The sequence below is a fragment of the Narcine bancroftii genome, chromosome 9 (genome assembly GCF_036971445.1).
Source record: "Narcine bancroftii isolate sNarBan1 chromosome 9, sNarBan1.hap1, whole genome shotgun sequence".
NCBI lineage: Eukaryota > Metazoa > Chordata > Chondrichthyes > Torpediniformes > Narcinidae > Narcine > Narcine bancroftii.
Window position 1 is genome coordinate 108,212,439 of NC_091477.1, and position 26,746 is coordinate 108,239,184.

At 39.6% G+C, this 26,746-nt stretch overlaps 3 protein-coding genes across 7 annotated transcripts in view; 1 reads left to right on the top strand and 2 right to left on the bottom strand.

The window, feature by feature from the left end:
• Positions 1–441: 441 nt before the first annotated feature.
• Positions 442–11,308, bottom strand: LOC138743602 (GPI mannosyltransferase 4-like). Its single transcript, XM_069899116.1, has 3 exons — positions 11,242–11,308; positions 9,184–9,438; positions 442–2,167 (listed from the first exon to the last, which is right to left on the bottom strand). The coding sequence occupies exons 1-3, from the start codon at positions 11,306–11,308 to the stop codon at positions 567–569; spliced, it is 1,923 nt and encodes a 640-aa protein (XP_069755217.1). The 3' UTR covers positions 442–566.
• meltf (melanotransferrin) overlaps positions 9,563–26,746 on the top strand; it is a 64,911-nt gene continuing 47,727 nt past the window's right edge. The window contains exons 1-2 of one of the 3 annotated variants that reach the window (XM_069897256.1): positions 9,563–9,645; positions 10,589–10,871. The gene's annotated coding sequence lies outside the window, so the exon portion shown is untranslated. Of the gene's footprint in view, positions 9,646–9,808; positions 9,906–10,588; positions 10,872–26,746 lie in introns of those variants that run through there. The other 2 variants (XM_069897255.1, XM_069897259.1) reach the window with 2 other exon arrangements.
• On the bottom strand, positions 12,196–22,728 carry LOC138742606 (GPI mannosyltransferase 4-like). 3 transcript variants are annotated; one of them, XM_069897246.1, is made up of 5 exons: positions 22,670–22,728; positions 19,483–19,617; positions 18,742–18,880; positions 17,697–17,827; positions 12,196–14,277 (listed from the first exon to the last, which is right to left on the bottom strand). In XM_069897246.1, the coding sequence occupies exons 4-5, from the start codon at positions 17,812–17,814 to the stop codon at positions 12,647–12,649; spliced, it is 1,749 nt and encodes a 582-aa protein (XP_069753347.1). In that variant the 5' UTR covers positions 17,815–17,827; positions 18,742–18,880; positions 19,483–19,617; positions 22,670–22,728; the 3' UTR covers positions 12,196–12,646. The 3 variants fall into 3 exon arrangements, with proteins under 3 accessions (XP_069753347.1, XP_069753346.1, XP_069753348.1); XM_069897245.1 differs by lacking the exon at positions 18,742–18,880; XM_069897247.1 differs by lacking the exons at positions 18,742–18,880; positions 19,483–19,617; positions 22,670–22,728 and adding an exon at positions 19,357–19,433.

A 26,746-nucleotide genomic window follows, 5' to 3' on the forward strand; every position in this document is an offset into this window, starting at 1 on the left:
TGGTGTAATCCAGACCGTGAATTTGACATCCTGCTCAACCATTTAGACCAGTGTCTTTCAAACGTTTCTTTCCACTCACATACCACTTTAAGTAATCCCTGTGCCATAAATGCTTTTTGATTAGAATAGTATGTGAATGGAAAGAAAAAGTTTTAAAACCACTAATTTAGGGAATTCTAAAATACTAACTTTTTTTTTTTAATTTTTTTTATTTTTCACACAATGAACCATATTGACCAAAATACACATAAACATTTCCCTCTTGAATATACACAGTGTCATTTTCTGCCCTTTCTCCCCCCCTCCCTTCCCTCCCTCCTTCCCATCCCCTCCCCACCCACTAAATGTTCAACATATATGATACATTAAACCCATTAAACAATGTCATCACACAATGAAAATAAACAAGAAAATTGAGTCATCTACTTTTACACATGGATGCTGAGTGTTTCTAGCATTTTATTTTTATTTCTGATTCTAGCATGTTCAATTCCAGCACATCTGCAAAGAAACCTCGAAAATACAGAAGAACAAAATAGATAAAATCAGCAAAAACACAGCAGACTTCAAGTTTTAGAATTCTTTCCTATTATCTGTACCTTGAAAATGTAAAGACTCAGCTGGCTCAGTATATCGTTGGAAAAAATTTTAGAAATATCAGGAGGGTCTTCCATAGACAAATGGGGGAAGAAGGAGGCATTAGATTTCCATTGAAAGTTACAATAATTAAAGGTATATTCTAGAGTACCTGGAGCAATGATGTAAATATATATTTGGTTATTCTCAAAAGAAGAAAAGTTCCCAAAAAATCTATTCACTGTGCTGTTGAGCACAGAAACATCAGACCCTCCTAGATCAATGATTCTGATTGATTCTTGGTCTGTTTTGACATTCAGGAGATGTCTAGGAGGCATATAAGTGTGATAAAATATCAAAATGTATTCCTCTTGGTCAATTACAGAATCTTTTAAATGGAGAGCTTTTTCTAAATAGGAAATACAAGGAATCAAGCCACCCTGGTGTAGACAGCCAAAAAATACTGAACATAAAATGTTAAAGAGAACAATTACAGTTTTCCACCTCAATGTCTTATGTTTTAAAATATAATGAAGAACAACTGGTACAATAAGTGGACTAAGAAATCGTCCTTCCTGATGACAAAATAAAGAAAGAACAATCATAGGAACAAAATAAACCAAAATTAAATATTCAGTCATTGCCAATCTCTGTTCACATTGCTGTCCTTTTGGAACGTGACTTTCCCCACTGCGCACAAGTTTGCTAATTAGGATTTGGATACCAGATGCACAGGCTGACAAATGAAGAGTACCAAACAGTACAAGACCATTCACAGTCAGATGTGTAAACCAGGGATGTCTCCCATGTGAAGAAAGATTTTCCCAATCCAAGTTGTACACAATGAAATTGAGAGGAGTTACCGCTACATGTTGTCGTAGATTAGCAATGTGTTTATGTACAGCATTTTCAGTGTTCAAAAAGCAGTGAATTTCAGAAATCATTACACCAAAATATAATGTATCTATCATAATGAAAGTAAAAGTGGTTACAATTACAGAGGAAAAAATGCCAAACATATTGGACAAAATCGTTCTAAAACTGAACTGAAATGTGCCTTTCTGATCATGAGAAAGCCAGAGGAACACTGGCACTAAAGCATAAACTAGGAACGTGGGCCTATTAAAAATACCCGAGGCCAAAAGAATCCCAACCAGATAAACATTCTTCTTTCTGTTCTTTTCCCCAACATCGGATGTCACGTTTGTTTGCTTTGTGTCGACAGCCACTAATAACAGCAGCAATGAGAAAAGACCTGCTTCTATAGAATTTGAAAATGTTCTGGTGTGAAAAACCAACATCACATGTGACACACTCAACAGTGTTAAAGCATTCCATGGGTCTGCATCCCAGAGACAGGCTATACTGTATACTGTGTAGTCTAATATAAAAGACAGGCATGTCAGATAAAATCTGGGTAAAACCAACAAAGTATAACTGTTTACAATGTTGTCAAATAGGCCACAGTTTTCCAAATTTTTAAGTACTGTGAATGAAAATCCTGTTGTGGCTAATGGGAAAAAAACTGATCTGCTAGGATAACACGTATTGAATTCCCAGGGGTGGACGGTTTTCAACTTGAAAATGTCACCTACAAAGAAAGGATAAGGAGCTTGATAGAAACATAAATTACTTTATATAATCTACTTAATTCTTTAAAAAATGCTGTATATATTTGTTTTAGCTTGTTAATGTGAACCATAAACTGAAAACCGAAACAAGCAAATAGTGAAATTATGAGATACTGCCTCAATGGAAATACTGAAATTAAACCTCCTATTTCTCCTTTTCTGAACACAAAAATCGAGAGGGCTGAGATATTGATAATATTATTTAAGGTACATCAAGATTTAAAAGTAATGTATTTGGAGAACTAATTAAACAGCTGAATTATGAAACCTAAATAATAATCTTAAATATGGGCATATATAAACACCTAGAAAGATTTAGGTATGGAGGGATCTGGATGTCCAAGTACATGATTTAAAAAAGTGATTAGCAAGTCATTAGGAAAGTTAAAAGAATGTAATTGTTTAATGTTAGGTGAACTGAATAAAAGAAGCAGAGAAGTTCAGAGTCTCAAAAAAAAAGGGTCCTGACATGAAACTTTAACTGTACATCTCTCACTACGAATAAACAAGGAAGTGCTGGAAGAACTCTATGGGTCAGACAGCATCCATGGGTAGAAATGGTCAATGTTTCAGGTGGGGACTCTTTATTGAGACTAAAGATTTAAAAGGGTGAATATAAAGGAGGAAAGAAGCTGATAGAGGGACCTGGAGGTGATAGGATATTGGATGGGTGGAGGGACACAACACTGGGAAGGGGGGGCCGGGGGGAGGGAGAAAAGTTACAAAGTGCAGGAATGGGTAAGTACATGGAATGCAGTCTAACCTGCTGCATTCCTCCAGCAGCTCATTCTTTGCTCAAAATCCCAGCACCTGCTGTCATTGTATGGGTGTCTATCTCGGTCTCTCTTTATATACATATACACACAGCCTGCTGAGTCCCCTAGTTTCTCATTCCACTTGCAGGGAAGTTGTTATCTATATGGGTCACATCTAGAGCATGTTTACAGTGATGGTCTTGTTTAAAAACATCAAAATAGTGGGAGGAGTTCAGAGAAGGTAAACCAGATTGACATCTGGAAAGAGTTGATTGTCTTATAAGGAAAGGTTTGGCTTGAATTTGAGCTGTTTGAGTTCAGAAGACTAAAGGGTAAGTTAACTGAATCATTCAAGATCTTGATTGTTGATGGGGTGGATGTAGGGAGGATATTTTCTCTTGTGTGAAAATTGAGAATTTAGAACTAGGGTTATATTTAAAAACAAAGGGCTGCCAAGAGATTTACAACAGATGTAATGACCCCTCTCTGAAACTGGATTCTGGATCACAGCCTGTTCAGGTCAGTAACAGGACAAAAAGCGCTAACGCTGAGTACTGGCGCTCACCCTCTCCTATTCACACTTCTGACCCACAACTGCATCACTAGATCCATCGAGTTTGCAGATGGCACAACAGTAGTCGGCATCACACAGGGAAGAGGTAGTGAGAGCAATAACCTGAGTCTCAATGTGGACAAGACAAAGGAGATGTTAATGGACTTCAGGAGAACCAGGAACCACACATCAACAACTCTGTAGCGGAAAGCACCAAGTTCCTTCGAGTTCACTTAACTAGTGACCTTTCATGGACTGGACACCCAACATCTCCTTACTTGTTAGGAAGGCACAACAGTAACCACTTCCTGAGAAGTCTGAAGTGGACAAGGCTACCGACCGTCAATCTTCTACAGGAGCTATCAAGAGCACCATAGATTGCTGCACCACAACAGTTGCTGCAGAGATGTGGATCAGAGGTTATCTACAGGACCACGAGTGGTAAAGAGGATCAATCATGTCTCTCTCCACCCCATTGACCGTTGTCTAAACAATGGGTCCTAAATTGTTAAGGATCCCTTCCACACCGCACAAGCATCTTTCAGCTGCTCCATTCAGGAAAGAGATACAGGAGTACTGTATCAGAGCCAGCACCACCAGGCTGAGAAACAGCTTCTTTTCATGGGCAGTGAGAATGTTGAACGACCAAATGAACTGCTCACATTAACCAATATTCACAAAATAATGTTTCTCTATCTATCCATTCATACATCTATATGTATGAATACTGGCCTGCATATGCATTGTTTGTGTGTTATGTCTGGTTGTGTGGGTGTGCGTGTGCATGTGCGTGTGTGTGTTTTGCACCGGGGACCGGAGAGGGTTGTACTTGTGCAATCAGATGACAATAAATTTGACTTAAATTTCTCTGAGAGTTGAATGTTATTAAAACAATGTTTCCTCAAAAGATGATAGAAGCAAAATTTCTAAATGTTTTTAAAGTAGTGACTGACAGATTAATAAAGAAATGAAAAAGCACGCAAGGGGAAGGCAGGATAAAGGGGTTCAGGTTACGATCAGAACATACATGATCTTATTCGATGGCTGAGTGACCTAATTCTGTTCCTAACTGGCATTCACCTGATCAAAATTGATTTAATTCCTTAAACAACGCTACAACTTACCAGAGTGGAAAATAGAATGGACTAAATCAAGTCAAACAAAGTCAAGTCCTTTGGTCACTTAGCAATCTCACTGCCCGTGGAAAGAAGCAGTTTCTCAACCTGGTGTTGCTAGATCTGATACTTCAAGATAGTGACTCCCAAAAACTTAAATTTCCTCACCCTCTCCACTTCTGATCCCCCAATGATCACTGGATTGTACACATCTGGTTTTCCCTTCCTGAAGTCAATAATCAGCTCCTTAGTTTTGGAGACATTGAGTGCGAGGTTCTGGTTGGTGAACCATTCAACTACGTTTTCAATCTCCCTCCTGAATGCTGACTCATCGCCTCTTTTTATACAACCCACGACCATGCATGGTTAGCAGATTTGTAGATGCTGTTGTTGTCATACCGAGCACAGTCGAAGGTGTAAAACGAGTAGAGTAGGGTGCTCAGAATGCAGCCCTTCTTAGTTCTTACTAATTCTCACTGGTTGTGGTCTGTACAGGTACAAGGAAAATAATTTTTTTAAGTGAATGGTTTTATCTGGGGGAAAAAGTCAAACCAGCACTGAATGAATACTACAGGAATGGTGGGGGGAGGGGGCAAGTGGAGACTAAAGAATAAGCTGGATAGTTGGTAGTTTCCTTATTGAAAATCCCATCTAGTCTTTCCACAGGAGCAACCTAGAATGTACTATATCTGCCTGCTCTTTTCCCAAACTACAATTATTTATTCCTCAAAATATTAATTTGATACCAGTTTGATTTGCTGAAAATAGTCCAAACTACCCTTTCTGAGAGGCAAAGTATATCTGGTGGCCCATTACACTTCCAAAGATAAACTGTTCCCCTGTTCACACACAGTCCAACATAGTCACTACATGAAGAATGACACTTTAATTGGAAGCAACTAAAATTATTGGTATGAAGAACACAGTTATTTAGGTGTTCAATGAGATTTGCAATGGACATTGCCCCAGAGGTGAGAATTATTGAGTCTCAGCTGTTCAGGATGAACAGAGCACATGTACTTATCAAGCACATAATAATCCATTTCAGTTAGGATCCAAGGCATATTAAACTTTAGCAACACAGAGCTAACTACTAGAAGGAAATAAAATAATTAACAAGGAATGTTTTGCAGTGACTAGATATTTACCTGCCATAACCTCTGGCGACTGAAAAAATTCATCAGGATGTATGTAGCCTGTTTGGGGAGCCAGACACCAGAGTATTCTGAACAGCCCAAAAGTCAGCCAGATTATTTTACGTTCCATCAAAAACAATCACTAGAAAAATTGTAAATATTACGTTTTAATGTTATTTCCTTTGATCTCTCAATATCCAAAAATTTAGCTACCCAAAGCGCACACATTTCTCCACTTTTACAAATTAATTTCTACGCTCCAAGTCTGATCCTACCTGAAGCTCCTAACATGACTTTACAAATGGAAAACTTGAAAAAAATATTTGGAAAGTCTGAAAAAAAATTTTATTATCCTAGACCTGTGAAAATTAGCATGTTGTTGGTCCTTAAATTTTGGATATTGAAGCTGTAGTTGGAATCAGTCTGTATCAAAATTATTTTTTAAAAGAAAATATTTCATGCCATTGAAAAATTCAGCATGAAAGCACACACACACACAGTACATACCAGGGGCAGTTTATGGTGACCGACCGGTTAGTAATAAATCACAAAAATATGAAGACACTGTGATTGAAGTAAAAACACAAAATGCTGGAGAAACCTGCTTGCCTTTTTTTCCCACTCCCCCTTTCCAGTTCTCTCCCCCTCCCATACCCTTCACCCAGCCCTCCCCATGATCACTGTTGTCCCCTCCCTCCCCTTCTCCATCGGCCTCTGACCCCCCCACCCCCCACCATTCTTTTGTTTCGACGCCTGCCGACATTCTTCCATACCTTGATGAAGGACTCAAGCCTGAATCATCTGTTGTATATCCTTACCTTTGCTACATAAAGGACACTGTTTGACCAGCTGATTTTCTCCAGCATTTTATGTTTTCACTCTGGTGACCAGTTAACCCAGCATAAGCATGTCTTTGGGATATGGGAGAAAACTAAGAAGCTGGAAGCAATTCAGTAATTGGAAGAAGATCCAAGAGCCACACAGATAGTATTGGAGATCGGGGTTGAATTCAGGTTGATGGGCGTGAGAGGTATCAGCTTTAAGAGCTGTGCTAATGTGCCAATTCTCATAGTCATAAATCAGCAGTATATTCTGTTAAATCCACAGTGATTACAGTAGAATCCCTATTCTGAAAAAAATCAACCGGAAACTCAAACAACTGGCTAAAAAAAAAGGTGAGTGAGGGAAGTTGAATATACAGGATTGGACAGATTGACCCTGCAGGGGAACGCTGAGACTTGGTTGGACACACACAGGTTTGCCCCACTGATCTAGCACACTTTCTTTTCGCTGCTGCCACTTGTGTGGAAGTGAGTCGGGTTGTCAGCACAAGGATAGTGTGCTGAGCATCTGACCGGAACACTTGAGTTAGAGCCGGCAAGATGGAGATAGGACATGGAGGGAGAGGGGTAAAATGGCAACAGTAGTAAGACCTTCAAGCAGCGAAGCGCCACGGTCCTGCCCCGGCCACCGCAGCTGTTTGAATAAAGTTTCAATAAAATTGCATTGGAATGAAATGGTAGTGCCCAGGATGAAGAGCCAGCCAATATCACTCACTCAAAATGTCTCCCTATCCCTGCCTATTAAGAATCTTTATGGGTATTAGGTATATTAGTAAGGCTTTATCTGCCAACATGTGTATTAGTTTGACCTTGGAAGAGTAAGTCTCACTCAACCAGAAAATTCACATATCCGACATTCACGATCCCCATATGTCCCAGACAATGGAGATTCTACTGTACATTCAAATTCCTGCAGTTTTACAAATCAGTAACATATATTTATGATATAGACCAGGGGTGGGCAACATTTTTTTTTAAACTTACATTCCACCTTAAGTATTCCTTATGCCATAGATGCTCTTTGATTAGTAAGGGATTGCTTAAGGTGGTATGCAAACAGAAAGAAAAAGGTTTGAAAATCATTGTTTAATCGTACCTAATTGACTCATTATGCGCACAGTTTCATAATTCCAAAGGAAATGGGCCAATGACAATTTTTCTCAAGCAAAATACTTCAATAATAATTGAGTTTAGTGGTTCCCAACCTTCCCTTCCCACTCACATAACCATCTTAAGCAATCCCTGATGAATCACAGAGGACTTCTAGCATAGGGGAATACTTAAAGGGTTGCCCACCCCTGTTAGAGACATTAACTAGCATAGCATAAACTTGTATAATGATCAACAAATGATTGCAGAAAAAAAGTTATAAATCGAGCAAGCAATTCCTGACACAAGATCAAAATTTCTCAAGTTTACCAACCTTACGATGTGCAGAAGTTTTCTTTAGGTTCTGGCATTTGATTGGAATAATCCATTTGAACTTGTCATATTTGGCCCTTTTTATAGCAGTGGTAAATTAATGTTTTTGGCCAGTAAGAATGTTAATATTGCTCGGATACAGATTCCACATTGTAACTATGACATTTTCAAAAGGCACTTAAAACTGAAGAAACTGACGCACATTCTCGGAATAACAGATGTGTGCTGCAGAGAAAGTTGTGAAATATTCAAAAAATAAATTTGGTTTCTAATATTCCAGTGTAGTGTTTGATTTTTTTTTAAATCAAATTAGAACTCTATATAAATAACTGTTGTCAAGGCTACCAACTGGGTTAAGCTGCATGTGCTAATGTATCCTGAGATTGCAAACTTAATTAGAGCTACACGTTGTTTTGAAGGAAGATAACGGCTTAAATTTTGGCACCAACATGATCACCTTTCTAATAAATATACTCCAACACAATAACAACCATTCACACACAATCAAAAGAGAAGGATAGGTTGGATAGGTATATGGACAGGAGATGTGTGGAGGGTTATGGACCAAATACGGGTCAGTGGGACTAGGTGGGAGATGATGTTTGGCACGGACTAGTAGGGCCAAACTGGCCTGTTTCTGTGCTGTAATATATGATGTAATATAACCATGGTTATATATGGTTATTGCCTCTTGTAATAGACAAGTGCTTGTCAAAGGAGCCAGGCCTAAAACTTTGGTTACCCTTTACTTTCTATCGATGCTGCTGAACTTGTATTAGACTTGTAACTACAGCACATTCGCGTGGTGGGGGTGGGAGGTGGAGGGGGAGCAGGGGGTAGGGGATGGAGGGGGGTGGGGATGGAGGGGGCTGGGGATGGGGGTGGAGAGGGGAGGGGGTGGGGGGTGGAGGTGGAGGGGGGTGGGTGAAGAGGGGAGGGGGAGGGGGAGTAGGGGATGGAGGGGGAGTAGGGGATGGAGGGGGGTAGGGGATGGAGGGTGGAGATGGGTGGAGAGGGGAGGGGGTGGGGGGTGGAGGTGGAGGGGGGTGGAGGGTGAAGAGGGGAGGTGGGAGGGGGTGGAGGGTGGAGGGGAAACACTCTCTTCCTGTTTAATAGCTTGCATTCGCTGCAAACCTGGCTGGCTATTTATTACCTGTGCAACGGGACACGCTCCCGCCACCGGTTCCAACGGCCAGGATTTGGCCAGGCGCGCGATCCGATTGGGCGGGTTGCCTGGGCCGGCGGCGCGATCCGATTGGGCGGGTTGCCTGGGCCGGCGGCGCGATCCGATTGGGCGGGTTGCCTGGGCCGGCGGCGCGATCCGATTGGGCGGGTTGCCTGGGCCGGCGGCGCGATCCGATTGGGCGGGTTGCCTGGGCCGGCGGCGCGATCCGATTGGGCGGGTTGCCTGGGCCGGCGGCGCGATCCGATTGGGCGGGTTGCCTGGGCCGGCGGCGCGATCCGATTGGGCGGGTGGGGACCGCGGCGGGGAGGGAATATTGTTAATGTTTCGAGTTCCGTCACGTGATTTCGGTGAGAGTTTGGTTCAAGTTGAAATTCTGGAGAAGAAGGAAAAGTTACTCCAGTTGTGGCTCCACAGATGTTGTCTGGCCCTGTGAGTCCCGTCACTAAGTCCGACCATATGGACCAGCGTGTTAGTGGGTGATTTGGGGCAATTCAAAGACTATGGGCTTTAATTCGCAGCCTTTGTCTATGCGCTGGATACAATTTCTCTCTTGATGAATAGTCTCCACTTTCATTGAGTTAAGGAATTGGAAGGTAGATGTGAAAAGCTGGGAAATAAAGCCCTGTCCCGAAGCCCAAGGTCCCCATCAGACCACGCAACACCAGAAATGCTGCCACCTGGAACAAACGGTAAACGAGTGGAACTCAGGGAGTGACTGACACCTGGAGAGGCCAAGGGTGGATCGGACGTTTTATTTTGAGACCCGACAGGAAGATAGCAATAGAAGGAAGTGAGGATGGGTGAGACAAAGGCTTGGCAAGCGATAAAACCCAAATGAAACGAGAAGGGTGTGGGGAGATGTTGAAACAGGGGCAACAAGAACGATGGGCAGATAGAATAAGGTGGAGAAGGGGGGTAGGAAAGGTGAATCAAGGAAGAAAAGTAGTATAGGTCTGTGGGTGACGAATAGAATCAGGTTGGGGAGGGTGATGAGTCTAGGTAACAAAGGTGAACTGAGGGAGAGAGACTGGGTGGATTTGTGGGAGTATCCCTGATGTATTCTTCACAACCTTCTCAGGGATCCTCGGACATACACAGGCTGTCCTTCGATATTGACCTGGGATAGTACATTAATTATAGAGGGTCGTGTGAACGGACACACACATACAGTCCTTATTTGACCTTCCAAATTGCCACCTCACATTTCACAGGGATTCAATTCTGTTGGTCATTATTCCCTCGAATTTCATACTGCAGCCAATTCTATGCTCCTCTCCATCAACAATCACCTTTCTGGCATTTGCTACCTCGCATTCATTTCCAAATCACTGATGTAGATTAAAGTAGTCATGTTGTCATGTGAACTCTCCAGCAGAAACCTGGTTTGAAAGCACCACATCTATCAATCAAGCTCAAGGCCACCTACACAGCAAGCATACACTTTGCCATTGGCTCCTTTGAAAAAAAAATATTACCCTCATTTCTGGCTCCTTTAATCACCTGCCCTACTTTGGCATACCTGAGCCGGCACCCACTAGCCAGCCTAGAGTATAAAGCCCAACACGTCGAGCAGCTTGGCCTCTCTCCCTGAGGATGAACTCGAGCTCTACTCCAGGTCATGATCCATAGACAACGCTGGAGAGTCCATTTACAAGGTGTGTGCCAGTAACGTGCGAATAGATTAATGTAATCTTTCTTTTTAACTGTGGTAGCAATGGAGCATGAACCCTAGGCTGAGCTTTACTAAGCCCCCATTCCCCTGGTGATGCCCTCTCCTCAGGTATTCTAAATGTATCCGCCGGGTATGTACTCTGGGTGTGTATGCTGTGCCCGGTGATGGCAGGATAGAATTGATGGGCCAGGTGGAAAGGGGTGCATGAGAAGGGGTTGGGCTGGTTGGACCTCATCGCCTGACCCTACACCATGTAAATTGCATAACGGTCACTGACTCCCCCAGTGTCTCCATCACGAGGGGTTAACATTGATTAGAAACTGAGGCTACGAATCATGAAGTGTTTAACTCACCCCGTAACTTGCTGCCACTCAAGAAGATCAACAACATGCATGACACATCCCGCTGGTTGGGAGGCATTCAATCCACAACCATTCACCGACTCCCCATCACTGACAAACGGCAATAGTAGTTTGTAAATTTGAATCATCTGCAGGCTACAGCAGAAATACTCCTTGGTCAGGATCTTTTAACCCATGATTATTTAATAGATGGTTTTCCCTGAGTATGGAAAGCAAGTGACTTGTTGGGGCTCAGTATGCTGGAAATAACAAGAGTTTAGGAATCCCTCCATGTAACAACAGCAGGCACTGAATTACCTAACCCCCAAGTGGTAGTTCGGTGCCTGCTGCTGGGTTGTGTCGTGAGGGGCTCCTAAACTCTTCCTGGAGATTACAGGCAAGACTCCACCTTCACGTTCCCACTACAAAACTATTAGATTTTTTAACTTCCCTCCGACTGAATTGGATGTTATAATTGTAATAGTTTGCTGATTGGTTGAGGATTGGAGAGTGGGGGTTGGATTAAAGCAGCTCAGTGGCACTCTGATGGGCGCTGCTGGACGGACACACATATACAGTCCTTATTTGACCTTCCACATTGCCACCTCACATTTCACAGGGATTCAATTCTGTTTGTCATTATTCCCTCGAATTTCAGACTGCAGCCAATTCTATGCTCCTCTCTATCAACAGTCACCTTTCTGGCATTTGCTACCTCGCTAACCACATCCCTTACATTCATTTCCAAATCACTGATGTAAATTAAAGTAGCCAGGTTGTCTTGCCCAGAGATATTTCTTAAAAATAAATGTGGATGTCTCATTTGTCTGCTAAGCATATTTGTATCACTGAACCTTATCGTACAAATCATGATCATGTTGCAAACCCTAACCTTATTGCACTGGCAATGCATTCAGCTTGGTAATGTAACTTTTTATTTCCCAAAAACAAAATACTTAATGCCTATAAATGTTAAATTTTTTTATTTTACACTTCTTCCACCCTTCGATCACACCATTACAAAGCAGAAGGTAACATTCAGTTGGTCTATTCCACCAAAATGATGACTAGTGTTGGGTACATTTTCTATCTTAAAGTCTGCTTGAAAACACCCAAAAGTCAAAACTATCAGGAGACTGGATGCAGAAATGTATAGATGATTTTATATACAAGAATCATTTTCCAAGTATCTTGTTTCCATGATATTCAGTCTGTCAAAAATCAGTGTTTCAGCCTATATTTTTATTTACACAGCAGTTCAGTATATCGATGATCATTCGTTGAACCTTGCTAGTTCGTTGATTTCAAGCCTCAGATGCTGTGAATAATATGAAGTTCTGTTATCGCATTCAAGGCCGTCTCCAATCACTCCCATGTTGCAGGTTGACTATAAAACAGGAGTACACCACAAGTAAAACTAGGTTTCAGAGTTCCTTGACTCTATATGCACCTCATAAATGTAAAGACTCAGTTGGTTCAATCCATTCTTCACAAGAGAAGGAATGTGAGGAGGATCTTCCATAGTTAAATGAGGAAAGAACTTCTTCAGAGTTTTCCATTGGAATCCACAGCTATCAATATCATTTTGAACAGTACCTGGAGCAATGATATAGATATTCATTTCCTGATTCTTCACCGTGTGTTTGGAATAACTATTGGCAAGTAATTCTTGCACTGTGCTGTTGAGCACATGCACATCAGACCCACCCAGGTCAATGATTCTGATGAATTCTTGGTTTGATTTAACATTCAAAAGATACCTAGGAGGCATGTAGGTATGGTAAAATACCAAATTATACTCGTACTGCTTAACCATTTGATTCTTTGAATGAAGAATTTTTTCAAGGTAGGACAGAGAAGGAATTAGACCACCTTGGTGCAACCAACCAAAAAGCAAGGATCCCAAGATATTAAACAAGACTATAATAACCTTCCATCGGAACAGTTTATATTTTGGAGCACTGAGAATTACAAGTGGCACAATGAGTGGACTAATATATCTTGGTTCCTGGTGTTTAAACAATGATAGAACAAAGATTGGAATTAAATAAACAAGGAACAAGTACATATCAAAGTGGGAAGTGGAAGAAAGTGGTGCTGACAATTTCTTTTCTGAACGTTTTTTTGTAGAATTACAAGAGGTAGCTTTGCAGGCAAAGTTACTGACCATTATTTTGGTACCAGCTACAAGAGCAGAGAAATGAAGGCTACCAAACAACAGGAAACTATTCAGTGTCAAATGTGTAAACCAAGGATGGCTACCATGTGCAACAAGGCTTTTTTGATCCAAGTTGTACAAAATAAGATTAACAGGGGTTAAAACTAAATGTTGGCTTATGTTAACAATATGTTGATACACAGTAATTTCATTGTTCAAAAGCCAGTCCCTTTTGGACAATAATGAACCAAAATACAGTGCATCTGTCACAATGAAAAGAAAACTAGTTGTAATCACAGAAATCAAAATGCTAATGCAGTTTGTTATGATCAGTTTTAAACTGAATTGAAAAGTGCCTTTTTGATCACAAGAAAGCCACAGGAACATTGGCACTAAAGAATAACTGATGAATGTGGGACGATTGAAAACTCCTGAAGCCAAAATAATCCCAATAAGATATTTACTGTTCCATCTGCCCTTTTTTCCAGTATCTGCACCCACATTTGCTTGCTTTGTGTCCATACCTACCAACAGCAGTAGCAATGCAAACAGAACTGCTTCTATACTGTTTGAAAATGTTCTTGTATAAAAAACCAACATGACATGTGACCCACTTAGCAGTGTTAAAGCATTCCATGGATCTGCATTCCACAGACCGGCTAAATGGTATACGGAGTAGTCCAATATAAAGGACAGACATGTCAGGTAGAATCTAGGGAAAACCAACAAAGTGTAACTGTTTATGATGTTGCCAAAAAGCTCAGAATTGTTTAAGGCTTTCAAGACTGTAAATGAAAAACCTGCTGTGACCAATGGGAAAAGGACTGATCTGCTGGGGTAACTGGTATTGAATTCCCAAGTACGGAATGTTTTGAGGTTTAAAATATCACCTGCAAAGAAAACAAAGAAACATTGGAATAAGAACATTTTAATAGTTATATATACATCCCAAACAAAATGTCATCAGAAAACATTACCTCCTTACCTTGACTTTAACAAAATTCTCCTACAATTTTTGATCTCCTCTGGCTTATTGTGAAACTATATCTGCTCTATTGATAAAAGTGGCTCCATGAAACAAAAGATTTCCTTTTCCTTTTGCTTAGTGTTAAATAGAGGTTTGTCATTTAACTGATCATTCGTCTCTCAGATCTTGAATCCAAGCAGCATGCAATGCAATTTGTTACTAAATTCCTATGGTTATTTAATCTCGAGTGTTTTTCTCTCGCTGCTCTCCATAACTAGTCTCTGTCTTGAATCCTCATTGCAATGGAGATTGAGATGAATGAGTCCATCTCCTGCTTGAAATTCTGCTTCTCCAGAACTTCAAAACTAGGGAAGTTCTTTCATTCTTCAATTTCTCCTACATCCTCTTGTTTTAAAATAAATACTTGGCATTGCCTAATTCTGATTTATCTTCTTAGCTTTGCTATTCTTTTTGATTGTGGCTTCACTGAGGCCTCATCCTAGCAAAATAAAGAAAAAAAATCATAATGCATCTTTTTTATGGGCATAATGAGATGAAAGCAGAAAAGGATTTCCGTGAAAAAAATGCAAGGTTCACTGGATCTCATTTACAAATACCACAGTACTTTTTCATGTCCCTTCACCTCTCCAAGAAGTCAAAACGGAGTTGGAAAAGATGACCACAAAATGCCAGCAGAGGAAAAAGAATGGAATTAAATACACAAATGTTGAAAATGCTCAGCAGGTCAGGCCATGCCATATCTGTGGGAAGAAAAGATTTAACATTTCTGGTTGAAGACCCGTTATCAGTCTTGAAAAGACCAAGAAAGCTGTTGGGGAGAGGAGGATGGGTGAGGAGGACATGCCTGATAGGGTGACAATGGGGACAAGATACTCTTTCAAAGAGTGAATAGGAGCAGTAGGAGTGCAAGAATATGGACAAAAGAGGGGGCAGCCATAGACTAATAGATCAGTGTGTAGGCCTACTTCTCATGTGTATAGGAGTGGTAGTATCTGGAGGCCTGATAAGAATGTGGAGAGAATTTTTAAAAAAATAAGTGTAATTGGTCACCACAGATGCCTTGAGCCAAAGGTGCCATTTTGGAGCTGCATCTCTCTGACTGTACAAAGCTTTAACTTGGTTTCTCTTTCCACAAATGCAGCCTGACCTCCTGGGTATTTCTAGCATTTTCTGTTTATATTTGTTTCCAGCATCTTTTTTTTTTCCTAAGAAAGGAAACATTGCTTTTGTTTGTTTTGTGAAAGGCTTGAGAAAGGAGAAAATCTTAACTAAAAAATCAAATACAATTTGAATATTTTCATGTTCTCAGCTCCCAGAAAAAAATGTAAGTAACTCCCTGCATGGAAAACTCACTTTGCATGGAGTCAACAACTTGCATTCATTCATACTACACTGTATTTAATGTGGTATAATACCATGTCAATATTCTAACTTGAGAGTAACTGGAATAATGATGAGCTTTGTGGGCATCTCCGGTTGCATCATCATTTATACAACTTCTATACAGCACAAATGATTTGTTTCTTGAGCAAGTGCACGCCTCCAATTTAAGAGACTCATTGCTTCCAGGCATGTGGAAAAGAACACATATTAAAGCTCCCTGCAAAATATTCCTTCATTAAATCAAGTACTGCTACCATTATTAGATCAGAAATGCTTTTCGGTTTTTCATTTATTTGCTGTCCCTCAGTGGCATCATCTAAATTATATTGTCCAGTTCCAATGTACACTCAGCCCTACCTTGTCATTCTCAGGCTTGTCATATTACTTATGGTAGCAGCCAATCTGGGATAAAGCGATGTCTCCTCCAACTTGTGGTGAACTTGTTTGCATTCTGTGCAAACGGGACAGCTTTTAGTCAGTTTCCTGACTTCTTCCAGAGAGTAAGGAAGGTTGTTAGCCCTTGTGTAGTGGAAGAACCTTGTGACTCCTGGGTGGCACAGTCTGCTATGGATCTCTTTTAGCCCCTCCAGCTGAGCACCAGCAGCAGATCGTGACAATGCGTCAGAGGGATCATTTAACCTGCCCGGTCTGTACTGGATCTCATAATTATAATTGAGAGTTCTATTCGCCAGCGTGCCATCTTATCGTTCATGATTTTTGATTTTACTCTTGTGTTTAGTACTGAACATGTAGGCTACAGATTTCTGATCAGTGACAAGAGTAAATTTTCTGACGGCTAGACAAGTGTCTCCAGTAGCGAACAACTTCAATAATAGCCTGGGCTTTTTCAATGGCAGGATGTTTAAGTTCAGGTCCACGTAACATGGGGGAGAAGAATACCACAGGTCTGTCCTTTTGATTTTAATTCTTCTTCTGCTGGGGGGAGACTGTGGTGAATGTCTGCCAAGCTGCCTGACTCCCCTCTGGCAAGCCTTGCTGTACTAACATTAGCTGTGGATTATCTCTACTGTTAAGGACATTCCCCTTGGGTATAACTCTGCATGCACCTATTGTCTTTCATTATTGTACCATGAGTTTCTGTTAATAAAAGCCATGATTATTGTTTGATCACATCATCTTTGTCGACTTCATCAATTGGCACTTCACAACTAAACACTAGAAATGATGCCACTGCCTTCCAATCCCAACCAGTAATACTACTCTCTATCAATCAACGCCATCCCTGCTCAACAAAATCAATTCCAGTACTCACCAGGGCATCCTTCTACCTTTCTGTTCTACAGCCTGATTTACACTTTCAGTTTCTGACTTCACTGCCTTTGTCCAATTCTGGCCCTACTTTGCTCACTTCAACAGTGCCACTTTTGTGTTCAGCAAATCTTGCCTTTCTTTCTCCTGAATGTAATTTCCTTTCACTGCTCAATTTTCTTTGATAACTTCCATTAAAACCCTAACATGGGCCATGTATTTTTATCATTATTTCCAACATTTTCCCAAACAGCTTGCATCACATTTGCCACTGTTGTTATTGAGCAGTATTTCATTGCAAGTTTATTATTCCATGGCTTAACTGGAAAGGAATTCTTCAGATAATAATGGTACAAGTATATAAAAAAAAACATTTCACTTTGTTAGGGTTTTAGGCTTCATTTAGTTGTATAGTATTTCATGAACTAATGACCAACAGCATTTCACATCATTTTTAAATTGTCTTGTTAAGGTATACAAATTGCAGCCAGTAGCAAAATAAAACAAAAATTTAGCTACTCATGTTCATGCAGATATAAACATGCTGTACCAAGCGATGGTACTCTCTAAATTGTGAATGCAAGACAAATGAAAGCATTTAATTGATGACAAAAAGGAAAATATTATTAGGGTTTAAAAAACCCAAAATAATCACATCAACTCTTTTACCTGCCATGATCTCTGGAGATTGAAAGAATTCATCAGGATGTATGTAGCCTGTTTGTGGTGCCAGGCACCACAGTACCCTGACCACTCCAAGAACCAACCACATTGATTTGAGTGCCATACTGAATACGTGACTAATTAAAAACAAAATACGGTTCTAATTAGTTCATTTGTAACAAATAAATAATAAATCAATTTTAACATTTTGAAAATCTTTTTTTTTAAAACAAAGGACACGACAGAGTGGATCCTTTCTGATTGAATATATGACCAAACAGAAAGTGGTATGTACTATTCAGGTCAATAAAGGAATGCTGCCAACTGGTACATTCCAGGCTGCATTGAGGCTTGGCACAGCCAATGTAAGGGTGCAGTGGGGAAGGACCAGAGTCTAGAGTCCTTCCTTACTGGCCATTAAGGGCCTGAGTCCAAGGGAAAGCCCCTCAAATAATAGAGGGGAGAATAATGGCAAGGTGCAACAGTGTTGGGAGAGCTACTAAATAGAAAATTAACCTCACAATGTACAGGGATGGAATAGTATGGATAGGACAATAAGGGTGCAAAGAGACTTTGAACAGTTTTCCTTTATTAAATAATTGATTGTAAATAAAGCATTTCTAGTTAAAATAAAATCTGTGAGAGAGAAAACCTGGGTGGAAGCAAGGTTCCCTACTCTGAAATATTAATTTAAGAAAATTCTTGTGATATGTACCCACAGAAGTTTGTGATTCACTTGACTGTTAGGATATCCATAGTGCAATACATTTCTCTTGACTGCAAAGGGGAACAGCCAATATCAGTTTCAAATTTTTGTATCAAGTATTATAGCAACACACTGGTGGCACTTTACAAGCAGCATGAATAAATTGACTTTATTCAGCTCCTTGCACAAACTCTATACAGAAGGATCATGGAGGCAAGTTTGAAACAAGTTTCTCCATTTCCACTCCAACGGCAACAATTATCTACTTCCATTTTCAAGATATTGCCAATTTCTGCCATTGCATCTTCTATCTTTGCTGAAACCATTATCCATTCCTCTTAATACCTTATTATTCCATTGTTCACATCTTCAGACTCTCATATTTTATCATTCAGATACTTGGTCCCTCCCAAAACAGGAAGCTGGCTAGATGAACCAGGTCAAAAAGCAAACTCCTGGAGGGATTCCACAGGTCCGGCAGGACCTATGAAGGGAAATGGCCAGTTAATATTTAAAGTTTAAGTGCTGGTTCAGGACTAACTATATCCCTTCAGAGATGCTGCCTGGCCCACTAAATTCCTCCAGACTTTTTCTCTACATTTCGGCATCTGCTGTCTTTTGTGTCTCCACCCTAACCAGATCCAAGTCTTAGCCTTGTAAGCACGGGCTTGGTAACCCAATTTTGTTTTCTCTCAGAAGCAGAAACCTGTCAATTCCAATTTCAGTTTTAAATCCTTCCACTGCGCCTCTGTCAGCTAAAGGAATCTGTAAAACCAATGCTGGGGAAACTCAGGGGCTCGGACAGTGTACTTTATGTAGCAAAGATAAAGTTACAAAGCTGGAAACAACTTTTGTATCTTTAATCTTTGCTACACTGACCGACCCACTGAGTTCTTCAGCATTATGTTGTTAACAAGGACTTGCCAGGGTGGGGGGGAGAGGGAAGAGACTCTCGCTCACTTCCGAAATTGGAGCCTTGAACCCGAGAGGGGGCAATCGCGTACCCCCCCCCCCTCACACCGCCCCGGGAAAGGACCAAAGGCGGCCTGAGTCAAGGCGGAAGCATGTCCAACAACCCCGCCTTACCTGTATCAAACCCCAGCGCTACCACAGCACGGTCACGCAAGAGGCAGGGCAAGCTATTCAAATATGGTCATCGTGATTGGCTGGCGATTCGTGTCGTCATGACGCCACCCTGCGTCGTGGTCACACCATGTTCAACTGGGAACAAGAACAACCACTGATAAAAATAGCTGGAATCCCCCCCCCACCCCCCACCAAGTTTATAAAGCCTGTACCAGGTCAGAATCCGAATTTATTGTCAAAACAGTGCAAGAAAAAAGAAAGTCAAAGTAAGCCTGGGACTGTGGCTCCTTGTTCATTCAGGAATCTGTGCTCCTCCTCAGGCTCCTGTGCCTTGATGGTAGCAGAGTGAAGAGGATATGGCTTGAGTGGTAGGAGTTCTTGAGGATAGAGGCTTCCAATATAAAGTCAGCTGGACAGGGTAATACCTGATAACTACAATTAATTGGTCTCTGCTACATCAGAGAGGCGGGACGCAGATTGGGAGATCGCTTCATTGAGCTCCTCGGCTCTGTCCAATGCAATAGCATGGATCTCGCAGTGGCCAACCCATTTCAGTTCTCCATACCATTCCCTTGCTGACATGTCTACCCATGTTCTTGTGCACTGCCAGACTGAGACCACCCATAATTTGGAGGAACAACACCTCATCTTCTGACTGGGCACCCTCCAACCAGATGGCATTAATATCGACTTCTCAGGCTTTTGTTAAAAAATCCCCCCCCCTCTCCCCCCCCCCCCATCTCTCCATTCCCTGTTCTCCTTTGGACAGACATGACAAATTCTACCTAGTCTCTTATCATATCTGATTAACACCTTTTGTTGCTTTGAATTCCTCCCCCATTGTTTGAATTCTGATATATCCTGCCTCTACCTTTTCCTTGAAGAGCTCAGGCCAGAAATGTCAGCAAGATATCTTTGTCTCCATTAGATACTGAAAAGATCAGCTGAATTCCTCTAGCATTTTGGTGTGTTTACTACAATCACAACATCTGCAGCCTATCGTGTTTCACTCCCTTTTCTCTTTGTCTACTTTCACAGAGCCAAAATCAATTCTCACTTTTCCTCTTATTAATAGGTCTGAACTCCTCCCCCTTAGGTCTGAACTCCTCCCCCTTCCATTCTTCCCCCTTAATCTTTCATCCATAATTAAGATACCTGCCTGATTTTTGTTTCTACCTTGAAGAAAGACTCAGGCTGAATCAGTGGTAATATACCTTTACCACCTATGATCACTATGACGCAGGCTGAGTTCCTCTAGTATTTACTGTGTTTTGATATTGCCTCACCAATATCTTGTACAACTTCAACATGATGTCCCAACACTTGTATTCAAAGCCCTGACTGATGAAGACAAGCATCCAAACTTTTCTCTTCCCTACTCTGTCTACCATGCCAGCTATTTTTAAAGCGCTAAGTACCTGCACCCGTAGTTTCTTCTGCTCTGTAACACTCTTCAGTCACTGCCATTAATAGAGTAAGCCTTGTGGTGGTTCAATTTACATTCACTGAGCTAAACTATAGCATCTTTCTACCAATCTATTCACTTTTTGTCATCAGAATGCATGGGTTAGTTGTGACTTCTTTTGGATTTGTGATTATAGATATTTCCTATATGAATAAATTTTGTGAAAAACAAGTTGATGATGATATTTACTGTTTAGTACAAATGGTTTAATTTTCTTGTTATAAAGGAGTGAATGGATTTGTTCAGGGTACACTTGCTAAAGCCCAAGATATTTTTCATCATTATCTTTTGCTATTTCAATACTTTTTGTTCTTTATTTCATTTTTGCACTCATCTGCTGCAGATGTTCAGCTGTGATCTTCTCTCAAAGATAATCACTGTGTATTAAACTTCTAAAACCACATTGCTGTTGTGCTTTAAAAGAGTAAAAGTCCTGGAATTTCCATTCCAAAAAAAAAATCTTCACATTCCTGAAGAAATACTCCATATTATTTCAGGCAGCTTCATATGCAATGGGGTAAACAGTTCTAAATTTCTATTGTTGGTCATTCTGATCAATTTCTAAACAATTCCTCTGATAGCTCAATCATTAAATCAACAAAAATAAATTAAACTAATACATTTAATCATTTTTAATAGGACTAATGTTGTCCACATTGTTTTAATTTAATTAAAAATCAATTCAAAAGCATGAGTGACTGTGAATTCCTCAGCCACTGGAAATCCCACCATTAACCTCCACCTCCCTACCTTATTTTTCTCTCGAGACCCTTTTTAAAACCTGCCTCTTACACACAGCCTTTGGTCACCCATACTAATCCTAATACATGTATACCCAAAATTACGAAAAATTAGTTTTTCTGAAGAAAGCCATGTTCACTTTTACAGAAGGATTTTAATGGACTTTTACGAAAATAGCCTTTAATAGTAGTGAATGGGTCTTTGCTTGACGCTCTAGTTTCATAAAGTGCGGTATATCTGTATCTGCATATATGATGTCAAGATTTATTTGATAATATTACTGTACAAGGAAATTTTAGAATGTTAGATGTTCAAGATAAACAGTGTTCCTGGAAGCAGATGATCTAACCTCCTCATTTATGAAACAATTATTTATAGAAGATTCTTTGTAAAGGTAAAGTTTCCATTATTGTCACGAAATGATACTACATTTAGTCTACCATAAGGAAGACAAAGTTGCCACTTTGTCATAGAGACCTACAGCACCTGGTGTTCCAAGGAGGTCTCCCCTCCAAGTACTGACCAGGCCTGAGCCTGCTTAGCTTCTGAGATCAGATAGTCTCAGGTGTATTCAGGCTATTAGTTGGTGATAATCAATTTCACATTTTAGTATGTCATCCAATCCAGAATTTGAATTGTTTAGCATTGGAAAAGCTGGCTGGCTCATTTTCAGAATGTAACTTTAAATATATATATATATTTCTACTCAAAGGGCAAATACATAAATTTGAAATAAAAAGTTACAAGTAAATGAGATTGATACGATTCAGCAATTATTATTTTAAAAGCTGCAACAAATGTCTGAATGAGTGTGAATAACCACGTAATTCTTAAATTTGGCATTTCCAATAATCTCAATTTTATGGAAAAATATATTTTACCAAATATTGTACTGCCTTAAGTAGTGATTTCCATATCATTAAATAGTGATTATCATTGGGTCAAATAGAGGTCATTTAAGCCAGGAACTGCTGTCCTTACCCTGCTGGGGCCTCATTTCTGTGAGGGGCGCTGGACAAAGTGGTGACTCTCTGTCTTCCTGACAGGAGGCAAAGTTAAAGAATTTCATGTATGTTACATTCTAAGTGTATTATTACGTGACAATAATGGAACCTTTACCTTTACCTTTCCAGTCTTGATTCATACCAAGGTGTTCAACCTTTAACTAGCCCCTGTAAAGGTCTGGCCACTGAGTTTTTATTTGGATTATTACCATGAAGTATTAAATGATAGCTTTGCTGATGCCATCCACCTCCTATTAATGCAAAATAAAATTTAGAATGTATTAATATCTGGCATATTTAATTCCATTTGCATTATTTTCCTGGATCAGACATTACAAAATAAAATGAGAGGTACTTCTTGATAAACATGGAATCAAATTAAGAGAAGACCATACAGATCTTCACTACCTGTTGCTTCCCTCTGCCTGTCTTGAGAATATGCCATGAAAACATTATTTCAGTTAAATGTAGATAGAGGCATAAAGCAATAAAGAACAAAGGGAGTTTAAAAAAGATAAGATTTGCCTTTTATATTGTTTGAGTTTTTGTCATTATTTGAATATGTATAAAGCTACACTGAGATGCTAGTCTAAAATAAGAGTTTCTTCTCTATTAGTTTAATTATATTAGTGTATTCCAATTATTTAAAAAAATAAACTACCCCTCCATCACAGATATTAATTATATCCTAATTCATCAGCCTTAAATTTTCTTTTGGGTAAATCTTCTGTATGTTATTTGATGTGAGATGTGATCCCTTTTGTATCATATTCATCTTTTCAGATGACCTTAGTCCGATGACTCTAATTTTCCTTATTCGGTCAAAAGGTCTGACCATGAAGTATAAATTCACTTGTACTCGCAACAGTATTCCTCATTTTTAAATATTGAGAGAACTTGTCTTTGGTTTATGCTGCGAGATTGTACTGAAAATTTGTGTTTTCAAAGTAATGAGGTCCAAAGTCAAACAGTAAAATTCTAAGCAGTGTACTTACAAAAGGATTGATACCAGTGTTTAAAATGATTTTTTTTCATGAGTTTCGTCATTATTTAGAAACATATAAAGTGACATAATTAGCAAAAATAAAAGCAAAAGATTTATGAATTTTAAATTGAAGCCCATCTCATCTAATATAATTGGGATTAAAATAAATTACCAGTGTTTTCAATGCTTATCACTTTGTCTTTAAATAGCATTATTATTAAACTTGTAGGTGCACAATAACTTCTGTTCATTATGACATCGTATCAATCTTGATTTAATTGCTTGGTGCACAGCCAGTTGCTGCAAAAACAAAAGCCCCATTCTTTCTGTAGCCAAAGCTGTTGAAGCATCAGAGAAGCTATCCTTGACTTCCTTAATCATATATTCCATAAAATAAAATGCCTGTCTAGTAAGTCACATGAAGCATATTCTAAAAAGCTGAATCTCCTGCTTATACTCTTTCTAATCTTTCCTGAGTTTCGTTCTTAGTCAAGAGAAGCGAGGCTGTCCCTTTTAACTTTGATTGATCAATCACACATGTCTTTCCTGTATGGCTGACTTTCCCTCCCAACCTAGATGATAAGGTTGAGAATAGACAAGTCAAAGATCTAAAAGCAGATTTCCAAATATGCTAGCAAAATTCCTGTGTGCGAGCTTCAATTTGTATAAATGTACTTCTAAAATCTGTATTATACATATTATCCAGTTTAAAAAATCATTATGAAACAAGTTGCAATGAAATAAATGTGGATCAAAAACACTTTTTAATGATAATGAAATGATTTTATTGTTATGTTCAGTACATTGTTCAATGTACATATGCACCAATATTCTTGCTGCAGCTGAACAGATACTTTGTAATGAAAAAACCTACAATATTATACATTAAATTAAATTTTAAAATACAATAAATGTATTAGATAATAAATAAAGTTACCATAGTGTAAGGAAAAAAAATGGCATTACAACATTGCAAACAGGCCATTTTGTAATGTCAGATCAATTCATGATTAGTATAGCAAGGGGAAATTCAACAACCATGAGCTACAATTCACAGTACAATAAATAATGCAAATTTTAAATTGTGATGAATGCCTTAGGAAAAAAATACATTGCAAATTCACAGACACAGATTATAAAAATGTGTGAAATTAATACAGGCATACTGGGCCTGATACCATCACAGGAATAAGCATCTTCCAACAGTTAATGTTGACCACTTCACATCAAGGAAACACCTGGGTTTACCATCCAGATTAATTCCTAAGAGATCATTTGTTATCCTGAGTATTTTAGATTTACCCTCTGGCTTCCTATCAGGATTCACGCACAAAACACAATCAATTAAACTTTAAAATAACATTTTGCTTGGCAATTGAACTCAATTTTGATTTACAAAAACACATTTGTATTTCTTACCGAAAAAATAACTTATTGTGGAACCTAGCAACATGATGCGTGGTCTTTATCCAAAATGTTGACAATTCTTCTTTTTCACTGATGTTGCATGATCTGTTGAGTTCCTCCAGCAGTTTGTTTTCTTTATCTATATTATACCATATGCAGTGTCTTGTATCTGCGTTTAGAGTTAATGCCAACTGTGCAAAAAAAATCGACTAACTTGCCCACAATCCTGCTCGAAACTTCATTAATGGGGGTTCCTTCCCGATGCATGTGCTAAGATGAGAACCTGTTCAATTCCTAACAGGATTCACCCAAACGTGTGAATCTCCTCACATCTTGCAGTCTTTAGGGATGTACATGAATCCTTAAACCAACACTCTATAAAGCCACTACACAGTAGCAATATATACTTTGAATGTTATGGAGGAACCAGAGGCTATATGGAAGGGGAATATAGCTCCCTTAGTCAATGAAAGGGACAAGCTGGTTCAGATCAATGAAGTGTATGTAAGAGGGAAAGGTCTAGTACTTCTTGGGAAGGTGGAGTGTAGTGGGGAGGGGGTATATGATGGAAGAGAAGACCATCTGTACCTATCATAAGAAGAAAAAAAAATTACATGTGGTAAATTTGAAACAAAATCAGAAAATGGTAGAGATACTCAACAGATCATATAGTATCTTTTAAAAAAGAAAAATATAATTTCTTGGGTCCATGATCTTTCATCAATTCCTTTGAAAGATCATTAGCGTAGTGGCTGAACCTGCTGTGTAATGCTGAACCTGACCCTGACTGTAATGAGTTTGCGTATTCCCCCCAAGTCTGTGTGGATTTCCTCAGAGTGCTCTGGTTTTGACCCAACCTTCAAAAAAAATGTCTGGGTTTGGAGGTCATTTGGGTGTAACTGAGCCCATGCTTTCTGGATCTCTCCATCTCAGGAGACAGACGTCACTTCATCTTGAATAACCCGCCAACACCCACAGCTACCTTGATGGTACCTCCTCCAATCCTACCTCATGTAAGGATGCCATACCTTCTTCCTGATCTCTCTTTCTTTGTCCCATCTATTTACAAAATGAAGCCTTCTGCTTTAGAGCTCCTGGAATATTTGTTTTCCTGAAGCATGATTTCCACTCTTCCAGAGTTGATGGAGCTCTTGTACCTACTTATTCCAGTTCCTACGTCTACTGTGGACCCAACACCCCTCCCAGGCAGAAAATTATGTATTCCATTTGGAATTGTAGATTGAATTTTCCTTTTAAAGTAATAGGCACGCTCCTCCCACAAACAATCTCCTGTCCACCTAGTTGTCTTCTCCTTGATGAATGGCTCAGGCCCAAAATGTTGGTTATGCATTGCTACATAAAGTACACTGTTTGATCTGAGTTTCTCCAGCTTTGTGATTTTACTTCAATCACAGCTTCTGCCGACTTGAATGTTTTATTAGTCTTCCTCTCCCTTTCATCTCTTCTCTCCATTGGTTCCATCTGTCAGTTTCTCATCTTTATCTCACCCAACTTTTGTACTGCTATATAGTGGTAAGTTTTCTTGTTTCTCTCTCTTCTGATGTGGGCTCTTGACTTGACACCTAAGGCAACAAGGAAAGTTAATGAAAAAAGTAAAAGGCCGTCTGATCCAAGGAAATGTGGTAAGCTGGATCCAAAAAA

Bases quoted from the DNA above. Each gene is read 5' to 3' on its own strand.
- LOC138742606 (XM_069897245.1), bottom strand. From the start codon at position 17,814: ATGGCACTCAAATCAATGTGGTTGGTTCTTGGAGTGGTCAGGGTACTG. The intron at 14,278-17,696 runs GTAAAAGAGTTG...TTTTCTTTGCAG, and splicing joins ATCTCCAGAGATCATGGCAG to GTGATATTTTAAACCTCAAA.
- LOC138743602 (XM_069899116.1), bottom strand. From the start codon at position 11,308: ATGCCTCCCAACCAGCGGGATGTGTCATGCATGTTGTTGATCTTCTTG. The intron at 9,439-11,241 runs GTGAGTTAAACA...CCGCCGGCCCAG, and splicing joins GAGTGGCAGCAAGTTACGGG to GCAACCCGCCCAATCGGATC. The intron at 2,168-9,183 runs GTAATAAATAGC...CTTTCTTTGTAG, and splicing joins GAGCGTGTCCCGTTGCACAG to GTGACATTTTCAAGTTGAAA.